Raw genomic sequence first — 16,819 nt, forward strand, 5'->3', positions numbered from 1 at the left:
TTCTCATCTGTTGTTGTTTTTGTTGGGTTGTTTTTGTTTGGTTTGTCCTGGTAAGTAAATCCACAACACCATCTTTTATTGTGAGGTGATCATTTGCTCATTTGAGGTGGCTTATTAAACCTCTGAGTTTCTGTAGAGCGCTTACATCACTATAAACAACAATGTAACTTCATTCATTTTGATAATGTTCTCTTACGCCGCAGAGACTCAGATGTTTATTCAGGGGGTGGCCATGGACTCCTTAAATTCTATGTTTTTATGACATGTTAATGTTGTTATCATCCTTTTCAGGAAATGGATGCGCGTGACGAGCTGATAAAAGACCTGGAGTCCCAGGTGGAGTGCTTGAGGAGTGAACAAGAACGCTTGAAGAGGAATAATGAGGAGGAGCTTGACCAACTGAATTCGGTCATAGAAAAACTACAGCAGGAGCTTGTTCATATTGAGCAGAAACAGATCTCTGATGAGGATGAAGACATCAAGGCTGAGACTGACATGTGGGGGCCGAGTAAAGAAGAATATGATGAAATGCAGCAGAAAATGGATTTGGCCACCAAAGAGCTTTCTACACTCAAAAGTGAGCACAGTAAGCTGCTGGAGACATATCTGCGCTTAAAGGAGAGTGCAGAAGCTTTAGCCGAATCAGAAAAACAGGGGAGCCCAGAGGTTGAGCTAGAAGAAGCTCTCAGGCAGAAAACAGCTGGCCTGGTAGTCATGCAGGCCCAAGTACAAGCTCTTGAGCAGAGTGCCACATCCAGAGTGGAAGAGCTTGGTGTCCGCATTCAAGAGCTTGAGGACTTGGTGGGTGAAAAAGACTCAGAGATAAGCTGCTGTCGTCTCCTTTTGGAGAAAACTCAAAACAATGCTGAGGATCTTCAAGAGAAAGTCTCTAATCTGGAGGAGAAGCTAAGGGAGAAAGTGGCTGCAGCGCTGGTCAGTCAAGCTACGCTGGAGGCTTTCCAGCAACAGCAGCAGCAGCAATCACGGACATCAGAAGAAGATCAGAACCTACAGAGACACCCGGAGTCACACGTTCATGACTTAGGTGACTTTGGCATTCCTCAAATGGATTTTAGTGGACCGGGTCAAAGTAGACAAGTTCAGACAGGGAAGGTGGTTCATCTGACCCAAAAGCTTCGTGAACTAGAGGCAGGTCTCAGTGGGATCCAGAAAGACCAGGAGCTCCAGAAACAGCTGCTCTGCAGCTCTGAGGAGGAGGTGTTAGAGTATGAGAGGAGGCTGGCAGTGCTCATGGATCTACTCAGTCAAATGAAGACCAGGACACACCAGAGGACAATTCTAGCTGCAGAGGTAAGAGCTGGACCAGTCAATACTGTGGGGGGGCGCAGGTGCAGCTGAGACTGAAATAATGTTCATCTTAGCGACACTGCTGAACATGCTAATAAACATAAGAAAGGGAATGTGAAGTCAGTATTCTGTTGAAAAAGTTGAAATGGCTGTTGACAAAAATGTGATTCTTCTAAACTTTTTGTATTCCTTGATTGCTCCGTCATACCTTTGAATATTCTCAGGAAGTTGTGTTAAACGTTTACGGTAGTAGGTTTGGATAGTAAGATACCTTTTTTTTAAAGGCTGAACAGAAAGAGAATATTTTGAGATGTTTTAACAGTTTCGTGGCCACATTTTGATTTCCTTGGTGATATAGTCATGTTCATAAACCCTTTATAAAATAAACATCCTGTAAAACTACAAATTGACACTTTATTGCCCATAGATCATGTGATAGTGAGCTTTAGAGGGGCTGAAGGTAGATTTTGTTTCCTTCAGACAGATTCATAGTTTCTCCTCTTTCAAAGCTAAGCTAAGCGAAGAAAAATGTAGATTCATAAAAGCAGCTGTTGTCAGTATCCCCTGCACTCTGCTGTTTCACCAGCAAAAACCCAGTGAAGCCATTGTGCCACTGAGGCGTCGGACTTGATTAGATTGAGAATATTTGTGATCGTTTCGTCAGACCTCTCCTGGTGAAGACCAGCCGCCAGCATCTGAGCTTCTTCAGGAGTTGCAGGATGTCCGAGATGAGGTTTTGGCCACCAAAGAGCAGCTTGACAACTACAAGGAGAGCTGCAGCCGTCTCCAGGAAGAGCTCAAAGTATGTAACTGCCTCGTACTGATCATTCCTCCTCAGAGAATGTTTCTGATGTTTGTTGAGTCTAATAGTAAACTTCTTTGTAGGAAAAAACAGAAACAATAAAGAGACTCCAGGACCAACTCCAAAGGGTAGAGAATTTTTTGTAATCCTCCACACTGAACAAATTGCCCCCCCCCCCCCAAAACAAGCCTACATACTGAGATTTCTTCATCTAACGCTTCCTGTCACTTAGGTATCATCAGGAGGAGATAAAGAGGTTAAAGTGCTCGAGCTTCAACGGGAATTAACGGAGGCTCAAAATGAGGTGTCTGCCACCAAAGAAGAGCTGAACAGCAGCAAGGAGAGCTTAGAGAAGCTGCAGGAGTTGCTGCAGGTTAGATCCAGTTTGTTTGCCTTTTGTTTTAAATTTTTGTAAAAAAACAACAACAAAAAAACACAGCAGTATATGTGAAGTCACTTTTTTTTTTTTTTAATTAAGGAGCGGGAAATGACAGTTGCTCACCTTAAAGCAGAACTTATCCAAGTAAGTAGAAAATGCTTCACAGCTTCTGTTAAACCAAGAAAAGGTTGTTGATTTTTCTGAAATTCTCACACAACACCTACCTGTGTGTTTTTTCCCACCTGGGCCATTTTCCGTTAGGTAAAGTCTGAAGAGGACAGATCTGACATGACTGAGCTTCTCAAAGAGCTCCAAGATGTCAAAAGTGAGGCAGAATCCACCAAAGAAGAACTCAACAGCTCCAGGCAGCAAAGTCAGCAGCTTCAGGAGGATATTCAGGTCCATGAAGTCTCTATTCGTAAACTCAAAGAAGAGCTCCAGCAGGTCAGAAAGAATGTCGACACCACCAAAGAGGAACTCAACAGCTACAGGCAGCACAATGAGAAACTCCAGGGTGAACTGCGTGTCCGTGAACTTTCACTTTCAAAGGTCAAAGAGGAGCTCCAGGAGGCCCGATCAGCCTTGATCAAGGCAACAGACCCGACTTCTCCTTCTCCATCTCCTCAGCCTCTTTCCTCTGCTCTGTCCTCCACCACCACCCAGCCTAAAAGAAAAGGAAGCAAGCAGCCTGTTCCTAAGGGAAGCACTGCCAAAGATAAACCATCTCTCTCCAGGAAGAACTCTGCCACTTCTAGTCAATCCTCCAGCAAATCTCACAGCACTCGGCTTAACAGCAGCAGCTCCGAGACACAACACGTGGCTGTAACAGACTCGTTCACACAGACTGAAGCCTTCCAGATGTCTGACAGCAAGTCGCCTTCAGCTGCCGCCAAAGAGGAGATGGAGGAGGTGATCGGAGAGTTCCAGGAGAAGATCGCACAGATGCAGGAACTCCACGCAGCAGAAATCCTGGATATGGAGGCTCGGCATATTTCAGAGAGCGATGCCCTGCGCAGGGAAGTACAGAATCTGGAGGATGAGTGCAAGACCCTCAAGACAATTATTGACAAGCTGCGATCTGCTGAGCTGAGGATGGTAGGTAGCTTTCTTTCTGTGCTATTGTGAGGCCAGAAGTGTGTGCGTCATTGTAGATGTGTAGTATAATTGTGTACGTGTTGTGTGATCACTTCTGTGTGTGTTTGAGAAGTTGCAGCATTTTGAAGGGCTTTCTTTTCATATTGTCTGTTTTGCACCGATTGGGTTTGGTTAACAAAATTAGGATGTAAAGATCGTCTCTGTGTTTTGTTTAATCTGCCATCCTTTCACTGAGAGACAAACTGAGTCATGTCATCCTTTTTGTAGGCTGCATCTTCGAGACAAGATCGTCCTACATCTCAGTTCAAAGATGGCTACACAAGCGGTAAGACACAACTCTGACCAGGATTGCCGTGTCCATTAACTTCACATGTTTTGAGAAATGTTTCATGTTCTACATACTGGAAAAAAATCCAGGGGCGGTTAGATGTTTTATCTCAGGTTTAAGATAAGAGTGTTTTACAGAAGCGGATCCTAACTTACTTTAGGAATCCTGTTTTATCTTTTTCCTTTCTCATCAGATTAGAAAATCCTTGATACTCAATCCAACATGGGTTATGAATTTCTGTCTGCTTCCCAGCAACAGACTCTTGCTGAGCTATTTTTTAACTCATCAGGTTTTCTCATTCAGAAACATAGCCCATAATGAAGAAAAACATCAAGAGCACATTATGTCAAGAAGTGTTCATTACTGTATATCTGTAGAGAAATTCAAACATTTTGTTTTGGGGAAATTAACAACAGTTCTGACTGAGAGAGTGTGGGCTAAGGGGGAAAAACTGCATTTGGTAGTTGTAACGTTAGGACAGCAGAACTATTCCCATGTGACTCAACAAAATGCTGCCCTTAAGCACATAGAATTTCTATGTTATTAAGTGTTGTCTCATCTTCTTGCAGACAGCAGCTCAGACTACAGCCAGCGGACAGGATATGACCTCCCGAGCTTACAGCAGGAGTTCAGGACGACCCCAGAGGGTGCCAGGAGAGAGACTGACGATCCATTACCTGATCGGATCAAGGTGGAACTCGCATTTGCATGGAACTTGCAGTGGCATTATTTTAAGCAGTAAAAAAAATGAAGGTAACTGAATAAACATTTCTACCTGATGTTGGTCTGCTCAGACGTTACTCCGTGAGGTGCACCAGGAGGGCATGCAGGTTCTCTCTCTGTCAGAGCTCCCTCTCTCTGAAGGCGAGCCACCGAGCAGCCAGTTCAACATCCCAGGCTGGGTAAAGGAAAGAGACACCTTGTTGGCAACTGTGGAGTCTCTCAAAGGTCTGATCACCCAGATGCAGACACACAGGACAACACAGGTAAGAGGGAACAAAGAAACTTGGAGTAGTTTGTCATAAAGTTGTTGCCATGTCAGATGGATGACTGCTTGGGTCTGCTGCAGGCCTCAGGCAATGAAGACTGGCGTGCACAGCTCCTGGAGGCTGTGCGGCAGGTGTTTGTGAGGGAGCGCAGTGTGCTAAAGAACGCCCTCTACAGCCAGTTAGACCTGTTGGATACGAGCGATGCCATCATCCACCTCAATCAGCTGGAGCGCAGACTTGTTGACCAGGTTCATAAAACTCAGTCATTAAGTGCCTTTGTTGCCATGTTAGTTGGAAGAAGCTTTGAGAAGCTTTCATCTTTAAAAGTTTCATCCCAGTCACAATCATATGTTGTGTTTTATGATTCTTCTCCAGGATGCCCAGCACAGAGCAGCGATGGGCTCACTCCACACTGCAGACAGATCCAGTCTCCTGGCTGAGGTCCATCAGCTCCATGATCAGCTGGAGCAGCTTCATCAAGGTGGAGCAGTTCATAGTTTCTCTCTAAAGAGGGACACAACACAGCCTTACATTTTTAAACTCTATAATCTTTGCTGCGTGTATAAACAACTGTTACTGCTGCTGTTCAGGTGTTGAGCGTAGCGTGAAGCAGCAGAGAGAGGGAGGAGACGCGGGTGGAGCGGTGGAAGCTGACAGGCTGTTGCTGGAGGAGCTGAAGAGTGAACTGTCCCAGACTAAACTGGAGCTCGAGACGACGCTCAAGGCTCAGCACAAACACCTAAAAGAGCTGGACACACTCAGGTAGACACGCTGGTGTTTTAAATCTTTTGCACATTTCTAAACTCATGACAGTCCACACAGAGATTTATTGCCACTGTAGCATAACGTGCTCCAAACAGAATCTTGTACTATTCGTGTCACAGCAATAAGTCATTCTTTATGATTATAAAACTTCTAGAGCTCCCGTTCATGTAATAGTGATATAGATGAAGATGGGGGAGATCCAGTCATCGGCCATGTAACAAATCAAACAATATACTTGAAAAGATATCGAATGAACAAACAGCTGAAATGTACCAATGAGCATTTGCATCCAAACCTGGTAGGATAGATGGTAGGTCAGCTTGATGCTGTACAGTCATCAAGAATGATGCAAAATGCAAAAACCTTTATCCTTGAACAGGGTGGAGGTATCCCAGAAGGCTGCAGAGGTGGATGCACTGAATGACCAGCTGATAGAAGAGAGGAAGAGAAGCCGTGATCTTCAGTGGGCCGTAGAGAAGGAGAGGTGTCGCACTGGGAGGAGTGAGGAGAATAAACGAGAAGAACTGGAGGTAGGAACCTTTTAGACATGTGACTTTTGTATCTTTGACCTGTAATGAACCTGATGGGAGCTACAATCATGTCAGTTATGACACTTCTGTGTTTTCTTTTCTCCATTGTATCGTTCATTTTTAAAACAAGAGGTGTTTCTATTTCCCTCAAAGGACTTGGAATTGGCTCTGGAGGAGCAGAAAAACCAGGTGGCCCAGCTGACGTCAGCCTTGGAGAAGGAACGCCAGGCCTCCTCTCGGCTCTGTCAGCAGACCGAACACGAGCAGCTGAGCCTCCATAGACACCTCCAAGAGCTCCAGGTCCAGCTGGACACGGAGCGAGCCAAGGCCCAGGAGATGAACTCCGCTCTGGGGAGGGAGAGAGAGCTGCGGCTGGGGGTCTTCTCAGAAGGTGGTCCAGCAGATGGGCAGCAGGTCAGGGAGGATAGAAGAGGGCAAACAGAGGAAGGGAAGCTTCTGGAAAGACTGCAGCAGGAGCTGGATGACAAACACACACAGGTGAGATGTTTGTGATTGTCTTTTGTTCATTGACACACCCACACTAGCAAGTGCTTTCACCAGTAGGTGAAACCAGTAGGATCAATGTTGTTTGATCTGCTCTGCCTCCTCCAGGTGGTGCAACTCCTTGGTCAAGTTGAAGCTCAAAGACTTGCAGGGGTAAAAAAAGAAGAGGCGTTGACTTTGGTGAATCACAAGGCAAGAAGAGACCAGGAGGCACTGTTGGAAGCTCGGACCCATCTTGAGAACCTCGACTCCCGAATGTTAGCGGTCCAGGAACAGCTAGAAAGAGAGATGGAGAGAAGGAGGAGCCTGGAGGAGGAGAAGGCGAAGCTAGAGGAGAGGATGGCTCGACTGGAAGAGCAGAGGGGAGAAGAGAGGGCGGGTCTGAGTGTGGGTGTCTGCTTCTACTCTTGAAGGCTCTTCATCTTTGATGTTTATACATGCATTTATTTATACATTTATACAATGTCTTAACAGTGCTGTGTTAATCCAAGCAGGCCAGACAGAGTGAGTCCACTGACCGAACCAAAGACTGGGTGTTCCAGCAGAAGAGCCCAAGCATGCCCCTGCTAACGGAGGTCGCCCTGACAAGCCCCTCCAGCGGACCACACCAGGGTCCTTGGAGAACAGTTGACAAGATCCTGAGCAAACTCCGTCTAGTTTCCTCCAAGATCCGCAGCATGGCGAGCAAAACGGCTGGCAGGTACCAACTACACTGATATGTTTATATTCAGAGTCCATCGCCTATGTGGCTGCATGTTTGGTGAAGCGTGTTGAGACTATAAGCTAACAGGAAAGAACAGCAGACAACTTTTATATCACAACTTTAGTTCCTTTAGTTTTGAATTACTCAACTTAGAATTTGACAGAAAATGACATGTAATTATCACATAAACGACCAAGGTTATGTTATAACTGTTCATTCTCGATAGAAGCTGTTAGAATGTAATTATTATTAATTTATTCCATACAGGCCAACTGCAGAAGTCCACAGTGAAGACTTGTCCTTGGTCCAGACTAGTGTTGATGAGGTCATCACTATGCTGCAGCAATCCCCAGGTCTCCCCCTCCTCCCTGAGGTCAGTATTGTTCCCTCCACCAGGGATGTAGTGTGGAAGAACTCATCAAATTTGGGGGCAGAGCTGTTAAACACAGACAAAAATGTATACAGTGCATAAAATTGGGTGAGGTCTTTAGTCTCTAAGGGGCTGTCACTTTGGCTAAAGGCTCCACTTGGATTCAAAACTGAATCGGTTGGAAATTCGGGCTCAAATGCCGAGGTGGCCGACCCTAACGCATGTTCCACTCTGCTGTATGTTGTCCTCAGAGTACGTCCCTGCTGGCAGGAGGCTCCACCAGCTCCTCCAGCTCCCTGACAGAGCGTCTGCTGAGGCAGAATGCTGAGCTGACTGGTTTTGTCAGCCGTCTCACAGAGGAGAAGAACGATCTTAGGAACCACACACTTCGCTTGGAGGAAGAGCTCCGGCGCTGCCGACACGCTGGAGGGGGGTCAGATGACAGTGTGAGTACATGACTGGAAATACTGCTGACAGATGGGATTATTTTTAGATTGTTTGAGAGTTATAGAGGTAAAAATAAGGAACGGTAGAATCAAAACAAACTGTGTTAGACACCGGAAGCCCCATTTATTTGTTCTTCACCTCAAGAAGAAATCTGAATTTTGATGTTAACCTAATTTTCATTAAACATTTATATGGCGTCTGCAGCTTTTGTTGATTTCTGTGCTCGTCTGTGGCCTGCAGTTCAGCAGCAGACGAGGAGGGTCAAAACTGGACTCTGCAGACATGCTGCTCTCTCAGGAACGTGAGGCTTGGAATAGAGAGAAGGTCCGTCTGGAGAAAGCCTTACAACTAGCCCAGGCTCAGGTGGCCCGGCTCAGGGGAGAGATCCGGACAGAAGCTCTGCGAGAGATAACTGGTCCTGAGGCTGATAATGCAGCACTGAAGGTCAGACGATGCAAATCAGCTCATCCCTCAGGGGTTGTTCATTAATTACAGCCTCATATTGTTGAGTAGATTTTAGCCACCAAAGCTAAGAGAAATGATAGAGAAGCTCATCTTCTCACTCCACTTCTCCCGTCCCTCTCTCCTCCTGCAGAGGATGTATGGGAAGTACTTGAGGTCAGAAAGTTTCCGCAAAGCTCTCATCTACCAGAAGAAGTATTTGCTGTTACTACTGGGTGGCTTCCAGGAGTGTGAGGAAGCCACGCTGACGCTCCTCTCCAGAATGGGAGGCCGGCCGTCACCGTCCAGCTTGGAGTCACTGAGCCAGCGCAGGCGGGGGCTGATGCGTTTCCGTTCTGCTGTCCGAGTCTCAATCGCTCTCTCCAGGTAGGCAGTTGGAGCTGGCCAGTTCAATCCTTGATTTCCTTTACCCCAACTTGATGAAAATATTCATAAACAATATTTTTCTTGGTACAGAATGCGTTTCCTAGTGAAACGTTGGCATAAAGCAACAGGGATGAGCTCCACATCCTCCTGCACCGTCAGCAAGAACGGAGGTCAGACAATAGGTAACTAGAACAGACCGTGTCCTCAGGATTCCACAGGATGACAACAACAGATTTTTGAAAGAATGATGCTCAGGAGATGTTTTCTTTCCATCTGTGTCAGGTACCGATGTGAGAGATTCACATTATCTTCATCCAGGCAGCGTAGACGTCTACAGAGACCGAGGAGGAGGAGGAGCCGTCTCCAGTAGCAGAGGGCGTTGTGGACGTGAATCCCCCAGATCAGCGGTCTCCTCCACACAGCACAGGTACGCCTTACAATGGTTATCCTCCGTTTACCCGTCACTGAGATGAAATAATCAACATTAATGCATCAGCTCATACAGACCTTATATGTGTTTGTCTGACCAAGAATGAATAACAATCACATGAACCAGGGAAAGGAGGGGAAACTCTCATGCTGGAGCAGCTTTAACCAGAAAAATGGCTCAGTGTCTTAATTATGATTTCTCCAACATGTTGTCACTAAAATCCTTCGCTGGCAATTAATGGTTTGTTTTTATTATCATCTCATCGGAACAAATCTGAATAAAGAAATTGACCCTCCTACGATGACGCTAAAACAAATACCTCTAAATGTAATGAATGCTAAGACAAGTCACAATTCACATTTGATGAGTGACCTTTTTTTTTAAAAAGAATGATTTTGTGTTGTGCAGGTTCCACTTGGCCGGAGACCCTGGCGCTCTTTCCTGTTCCCACCTGCAGAGCTACGACCCCGACCGAGCGCTCACAGACTACATCTCTCGACTGGAGGCCCTTCAGAGGAGGCTAGGGAGTGTGACATCAGGTAACCGCTCACTGCTGTCAGAGTACATAACAGACCTGCTGTCAGCAGCTCCGTTAAAACAAGCAAAGTTTTACTTCTCACCTGCTGTGTTGACACACATCATTTGAAGTCCTGTGTGACCTGTTTGTGTCACACACTGATTTTCACACACTATCACATTTTAGACATGGAAGATAGAATCGCCTGTGTGCCTCACGCTGAGGTTGCCATGGTAACCATTTCTGTATAATGTGGTATTTTGACATGGTGAGGTTATTAATAATCCTTTTTACACCTGAATAGTCTTTTGACCGCTGCACAGTTAGACTAAAGATGTATTTTATCTTCATTTCTTTAGAAAAGACCCTTTTTCTGTCTTATTTGTTGAAGTCTTGCTAAGGAATGAGTCAAATCTCGTCAAAAACAAACTTTTATACCTTATTTTAAACATTTCTGTAACTTTCTACCACACTTAGCTGAGAAATAGAAACCTAATAAACTGAAACTGAAGGAGACGTTTGCAGGAACATTCTTGAATAAATTTGCATTTTCAGGATCCAAATATAAAATTAAATGAGGTCACTGTGTTTGTCACCTCATGCAATTAAACCTTTCTTTTACTAACCAACCTCTCTCTGTCTCTCTCTCTGTCTCTCTGTCTCTCTCTCTCTCTCTCTCTCTCCTCTGCAGGTGCTTCTTCATATGCTCCATTGCACTTTGGCTTGAGACGATAAGATGCTGAAAATTTACTTTGGCTTGAAGAAACTCAGTTGCCTTTTCTCGTGCTGAGCGCTCTGCTGTTTTCTATCATTCTGGTGTGAACTACATCTTTCCATCTGGACCAAAACGCATTTTTTTATTCGTGTTCGATATGTATTCAGGCTTCACGTCGCCAGCACTTGAAAACGATGTTTGTAATTTAATATGCCTCTTCGTTTGTGGATGGAATACAATCGTGTATATTTGTCTACTGCTAATTTAAGACCTCGTGATGATTAATTTATGTTTCTGTTGTATGGGTGGAGCGTTATGTAGAGAATGTTTGGGTGTATCGTTAAGGAGGCTGCTACTGGATATTCTACACTACACTGTGTTTTGTTTAGGCCAGACAGACTACAGAGGACATTTGTAGAGAACGTATTTTTGTAAAGCGTAGGAGCTTTGAATTTTCTGGGTATTTTGTCAAAAACTGAAATAAAGAGGATTACAATATTTGAAAGCAAGCTTCATTGTCACGTCGTTCATTCATTTTATTGTGTGGTTTAACAGTTATTAATCTCAACATGGTTGATGTATCACTGCAGCTGTTGGATTGACATTCATAATTATAGCGACATTACACCAAACAACAGATGACACCTTTTCATTGTTCTTTTTATTGATATAACCCCCAGAGCAGAGTCTAATCAACCAAAACAAACAAAACAACATCTGTGGAATCAAAGAAGAGACTTTCATATTACAGAAAAAATAAAATCTCTCAAATATGGGATGACGGATTGGAGTCGGCGGACGAGACCCTCTGCCTGCTGGAACTGTGACCTCATCAGAACCCATTAAGTCTGGACTATGTCATTCTGCCAGTGCCGTGGTTGGAGATTTTTTTTCAGAATGACGCAGCTCAGGAAGATGCTGTGGGTCATTTGGGAATGACATCATTGCCATAGCTTGTCCAGCTAAAGCGGCACGCCGTCACCTTGTCTGCTTTTCCACCGGAGACATTTGTAACCAGTGAATTATCGATAAAGACGATGTGTTTTTTAAAAAGATCCAGCATCTTTGAGCTCGAGCTTCTTGGTGAAGGAACAGCATATTTGATTGGTAGGACGGCATTCAGCTGCTGTTGGTGGATGGTCACATCCCCCCCCAGTCACTGTTTGGTACACCAGGAGCCTCACTGCAGGATCCCAGGTGGAGCTACTAATATTAGTGATGCACCATCGAGTCCCAGCCAGCATGCAGAATACAAGCAACCTGAAAAAGCAGCAGCATCATTCATCTTATTTATGTTTGTGTTTCTAGGCCTCTCACAGCCGTTTCACCACCAGTGAAAATTCACTCCTCAGGAAGGCAACAGGCTCGTCTCAGAGATTAGGGTTAACACAGTTTAGAAGGTTTTAATTATGGCAATTATTCACTGAGGGGAAACCTGCTTTAATCCTAATCCAACATGTCTCCCATCACCAAAGCACTTTCACTCCTCACACTACTATCTGTTTCTAAGTTTTCTGAAGTCTCATTCGTGAAGTTGAGCATCACTGTTCAAGTCAAAGTCACATTATCTGTGCTATTCGTCTCTGGAAACTCAAGTAACGTCCACGTTTGGAAAAATGCAGGAAACGGCACAAAACAGCTTCAACATCAAAGTGCTTTGATCTAAATATTCCTAAACTCAAGTCCCACTCAGGATGCTTGACTGCGTCCTCCTTCGCCCCCCTTCACTCTTTTCTCCTCTTGTATCTGATGACAGGGTTGTGGGGGGTGTGGATCATCGTGGTGTAGTTGATCGTGGGGAAGTATCCGTCCACCAGGTCAAAGTCATACAGGCGGAGTAACGTGGACCAGATGGTTTTGATCTGAACGTAGGCAAAGTTCTCGCCAATGCAGCGATGGCGGCCTGGAGGAGGAGAGGATCGGTGTCTTTAAGATAATAATTTCTCAACATTCTTTTATGTTCTCTTTTTTTCCAAAAAAAGATACATTTTCTTTCATTCTCTTTATTTAATCAAGAGCATTTATTTTAATGCTAGTTTGCGTTTCTATATTTGATCTGGGAAACACATTTCAGGTGTTTCAGTAAAGTTGTGCACGAATGGTGGTGTTATCGCCAAAGACTAGGGAGGCTTCTTTTTGTTCAGTATTTTCATTCTCACCAGCTCCAAACGGCACGTAGGCAAACTTCTCCCCTGCTGCCGGGTTGTCATTGAGGTAGCGGTCGGGGCTGAACTCCATCCTCTCGTCCCAGGTGTCGTGCAGACGGTGGTTAACGGTCGGGGAGACGCACACCTGGTGCCCCACAGGGATGGTGTAGCCGGCTGCAGTCTGAGGACAAATATACATTAAATGTTATGTTTACTTAAAACAGAAAAAAAGAAGATACGATGAAAAACTGCACATTAAAATCAAAAGAGGAAAGTAGTTTTGATGGTGTGTCACCTGAGGGGAGCGAGCCATCCTCATCATGGTCATAATGGGTGGGCGGAGCCGCAGGGTCTCCTTCAAGCAACGCTCCAACAAGCTGAGATCCTTCAGCTGAGGATGACGCCAAGAGAGATAATTTATCGAAATACTATTAACGACGTAGGCAGTGTATAAAAGTAAACAGAACATGAGTCCTTGTCTACCTGATCGAAGTCGAGTGGCGGCAGGTCTTCGCCGCACACCGCCCTCTGCTCGGCGAAGCAGCGCTCCTGCAGAGCTTTGTCTCTGGCCAGGTAGAAACCCATCCAGGCGCTGGTGGTGGAAGACGTGTGCTGACCCGCCAACAGGAGACCGATCAGCATCCCTGCAATCTCGTCATCATTCAGGGGGCGTCCATCTCTGAAGATCAAAGAAACCTTCTGGATCAGAGCTGATGAAAGTGGTACTTCTGTGTCTGACAGTGACCTCAGGAACCCGAGGGAGGGTTCTGATTTGCAGGATCGGGAACTTTCATGGCTTCTTACTTGTAGGTGGCGTCGATGAGCGTCTGCAGGATGTCGTCCACTTTCTCACCTGATTTCCTTCGCTTCTGAATCACTAGGAAGAAGATGTTCTTGATCTCTTTGTGAGCTTTGTCCCGCTTCCTAATGACCACAAACCATATTTTTAAACACACTTTCTTTCAGTGAATAAATTTCTACAGCTTAAGTCATTATAATTACAACCATGAAGGAAGGGGCTCTCAGACTCTGTGGCGCAACGGTAGCGCGTCTGACTCCAGATCAGAAGGTTGCGTGTTCGAATCACGTCAGGGTCAATAGAGCTGCTTCATCCCCTGAAGCCTTTTGCTGCTAAGTCCTTTAACCCTACAGTTACTGGTGATTTAAATACTCACACAAAACAGAAGAAACAGGAAAACGGCATGAAAGGCTATGTGCCTTACTTGGCAGGTAATACTAAATGATATTGGTTTCGTCACTGGGACCTAAGAGCTTGCAGACTTAAAAGAAAAATTAAAAGAAATTCATAAAAAAAAAGAAACGTCAGTAAAATTTCAAAAAGGAGAGGTGAGCCTTTTTCATCCAGTTTGTTCACACTCCCCAGACTCTGTGGTGCAACAGTAGCACATCTGACTCCAGATCAGAAGGTTGTGTGTTCGAATCACATCAGGGTCAAACTGGTTACTGCATATCCTGAATTCTGTGTAACTACGTGCTACTTCATCCAGCAGTGTAGTGAGAAAAACAGTATTAGAAACCAGTGCAGACAACTTCATAGTTCTTATTTCACCCTACAGGCAGGACCACTGACCACTCCTGTCAATATATGTGCGTATGAACTACTTGGCTTGTCACGTCAGTGTCCTGGGCTCCTCCTACCTGAAGCTGGGCAGGGGCAGCCAGCCAGGAAGGAGCCAGGCGGCGTGACTGAATCCTCCATCTAGGTCGGCGTAGAGCTGCGCCACTCGCTCGTTCAGCATGCTGCGAATCTCGCTCCCGTGGAGGCAGCTGCTGGCGGTCAGGATGATCAGCTCAGACAAGGCCTCGAACAGGTCTGGAGCAAGAGGATGGAATAGTAACAATCCAAAGTTGTTACCATAATCGTTGATTTCATTTAACATGACATGGGAAGTTTTACACAGACACATGCACAAAAAATGAAGTGGTTTCCTGTTCAGACACCAAAATATGGCGTATTAGCCATGCATTTAGACGTGCAGGTTTAGATGCAACGTAAAGCTGTAAATCACTTTGTAGAAATATGAAAACAGCAGTCAACTCCAACAGCAAATACTGCGATATATAATCCTGATCGTATATTCTTACTTCTCTCCCCGCTGTCGCCCCATCTCTGAAAATACTCGATGGTCTCTGCCTCGATGATCTTGACGTGCTCCTTGAAATGAGCGATGTTCAATCCAGTCTTCAGCATCTTCTTCTGTTCTAGAAAGATCTGCAACACATTAAAGAAAGCGCTGATCCCTCTGGTTTTGACACGCCGCTCCTCCTGTGGATTTGTTGATTGAAGATTCAGCCGCTCTGATGGACTCACCGGGTTGGGAACATCGTAAGCCACTCCTTTGCCAAACACTGGCGTGGTCAGTCTGGAGTAGACGTCCTCTGCGTTCAGGTCCTCGTTCTTGCTGTTGAAGAGCAGCGTTGCTGCTTCGCTGCCCAGCAGGTAGGTGAAGGTTTTCCCCACCATGGTAAAGCTGAACACTGGACCATACTGTTGGGGGGGGGGGGGGGGGGGGGGCAGACATGCAAGGTTTAAGGCTCTCAGCCTCAGGGTCAGGACCAAGGGTCACCGAGTACATCAGAGGGGTTGTGAACTGATTAGATCCATTAAGAAATTAAGTGAGTGTGTGAGGAAAAACGAACTGTTGCAGGTTAAGGAAAACACTATTTCTACTATGCTGATAAGGCCATCGATAATTTAAGCTAAAAAACTAAGAATTAAAACGCTTACAAAAGCCAGTTTTGACAAATCGAAATAGCTTTTTATTTTGGTCTTACGAACAATCCAAACGCTGCTGGACTCCTTCTCCAATGTTGCCGTTTATAGTCAATAAAATTATGACTTCAAAAAAAAAAAAAGTTGCACATTCAGCATCAAAATACTCGAGTTCTAGCAAGGTATCACTTACTTTTTCATATGCATTTTCTAGAAATTCAATGGGACTTTTTCCGAACGCAATAGCATGACCCAAGAAGGGAACACTGGAAGGGATGTAAGGTGGATATTTCTGCACAAAAAAAAAAAAAGACAGACATTAATGAATGACATATTGACACTACGTCTCAAAAATTACGTTTAGCACTTCATAGTTGATCTCAGGCTAACTCACTGGATCCTTTTCGGACGCCTGTTTGAGCAGTATTTTGGAGACATATCCCAGGGTGAGCGTGATGACAGACGCCGCCAGCACCACGGAGGTTAAGTTGTCGTTCACTTTCCCGACAGTGTCCCCGAGGAGCCTGCTGCTCAGCTGGTACAAGTGCATCGACATCTTAGCGCTCTTCTCCCTAAAAACGCCTCGTAAACTCACTAAAAACAGTCAATTAGCTTGCAGGTTTGCAGGACAACCGCCGTGCCTGTTTAGGTACCCCCTCGAATCCTAGTTCATAATTGTCCAGATGACCTGCTGCACAAGTTAGTGGCTCTTTGATATTGTTCACCCCGCATCTCTACCTGTCAACTCGTCCTGCCCACGCCTGACCAACGACGGCTTCCCATTGGCTGTTAGACGCGCGTCTGTCAAACACCTGCTGCTCTGATTGGCTGCCGCTGTGTGAACCGATGTCTGGCTATATGATGTCATTCCGCAAGGCGAAATGGTGTGTTCTGTTCAGTTGGGACGTGAATTATTTATTTATTTATTTATTTTTAAAAAAGGAGAAAAGTTGTAATTGGCAATAAAAAATCTTATTGTCCAACAAGTTGCAATTCAGTTGAATCTATTGTCTAGAGACTGAACATATATACGACATTTCAATGTCACTGACAACTAAAAGGAGAAAGTTGTCTAAATCAGTAGATTCAGCTGTGCCCTAACGGCTAATCATTGTAGCCTCGTTGCTAATCACTTGCCAGGTTACATTTTTTTTATTTCATTTACCAGATTAATTTTGAAGATTGGTCAACTTCACTTGAATGAGGGCAGATTTAAGTAACAGAATGC

General features: G+C 45.0%; 2 protein-coding genes and 2 non-coding genes across 8 annotated transcripts in view; 3 read left to right on the top strand and 1 right to left on the bottom strand.

The window, feature by feature from the left end:
- The window catches only part of akap9 (A kinase (PRKA) anchor protein 9), a 54,560-nt gene extending 43,348 nt beyond the window's left edge, over positions 1-11,212 (top strand). For all 5 annotated transcript variants that reach the window (XM_086194382.1, XM_086194386.1, XM_086194384.1 and 2 more), the window contains 24 exons: positions 292-1,311; positions 1,973-2,110; positions 2,194-2,238; positions 2,343-2,483; positions 2,589-2,633; positions 2,751-3,584; positions 3,852-3,909; positions 4,482-4,603; positions 4,707-4,898; positions 4,982-5,149; positions 5,277-5,382; positions 5,492-5,663; positions 6,046-6,196; positions 6,350-6,694; positions 6,809-7,087; positions 7,195-7,400; positions 7,671-7,776; positions 8,025-8,219; positions 8,461-8,664; positions 8,816-9,048; positions 9,139-9,230; positions 9,331-9,475; positions 9,887-10,017; positions 10,687-11,212. In XM_086194382.1, coding sequence (XP_086050508.1) covers positions 292-1,311; positions 1,973-2,110; positions 2,194-2,238; positions 2,343-2,483; positions 2,589-2,633; positions 2,751-3,584; positions 3,852-3,909; positions 4,482-4,603; positions 4,707-4,898; positions 4,982-5,149; positions 5,277-5,382; positions 5,492-5,663; positions 6,046-6,196; positions 6,350-6,694; positions 6,809-7,087; positions 7,195-7,400; positions 7,671-7,776; positions 8,025-8,219; positions 8,461-8,664; positions 8,816-9,048; positions 9,139-9,230; positions 9,331-9,475; positions 9,887-10,017; positions 10,687-10,730 — 5,172 coding nt within the window. In that variant the 3' untranslated portion in view covers positions 10,731-11,212. The remainder of the gene's footprint in view (positions 1-291; positions 1,312-1,972; positions 2,111-2,193; positions 2,239-2,342; positions 2,484-2,588; positions 2,634-2,750; positions 3,585-3,851; positions 3,910-4,481; positions 4,604-4,706; positions 4,899-4,981; positions 5,150-5,276; positions 5,383-5,491; positions 5,664-6,045; positions 6,197-6,349; positions 6,695-6,808; positions 7,088-7,194; positions 7,401-7,670; positions 7,777-8,024; positions 8,220-8,460; positions 8,665-8,815; positions 9,049-9,138; positions 9,231-9,330; positions 9,476-9,886; positions 10,018-10,686) is intronic.
- A 21-nt stretch (positions 11,213-11,233) lies between these two features.
- On the bottom strand, positions 11,234-16,347 carry cyp51a1 (cytochrome P450 family 51 subfamily A member 1). The gene is made up of 10 exons (XM_086194387.1): positions 15,986-16,347; positions 15,785-15,883; positions 15,190-15,366; positions 14,964-15,090; positions 14,517-14,691; positions 13,662-13,781; positions 13,341-13,536; positions 13,153-13,248; positions 12,870-13,038; positions 11,234-12,613 (listed from the first exon to the last, which is right to left on the bottom strand). Exons 1-10 carry the CDS (start codon positions 16,145-16,147, stop codon positions 12,435-12,437), a joined length of 1,500 nt encoding a protein of 499 aa, XP_086050513.1. The 5' UTR covers positions 16,148-16,347; the 3' UTR covers positions 11,234-12,434.
- On the top strand, positions 13,883-13,954 carry trnaw-cca (transfer RNA tryptophan (anticodon CCA)). The gene has a single exon. It is a non-coding gene; the product is annotated as a tRNA-Trp (tRNA).
- On the top strand, positions 14,241-14,312 carry trnaw-cca (transfer RNA tryptophan (anticodon CCA)). The gene has a single exon. It is a non-coding gene; the product is annotated as a tRNA-Trp (tRNA).
- Positions 16,348-16,819: the final 472 nt, after the last annotated feature.

This window comes from Aulostomus chinensis, chromosome 22 (genome assembly GCF_037954235.1).
Source record: "Aulostomus chinensis isolate RoL2024-O1b breed Wild chromosome 22, RoL_Achi_v1.0, whole genome shotgun sequence".
NCBI lineage: Eukaryota > Metazoa > Chordata > Actinopteri > Syngnathiformes > Aulostomidae > Aulostomus > Aulostomus chinensis.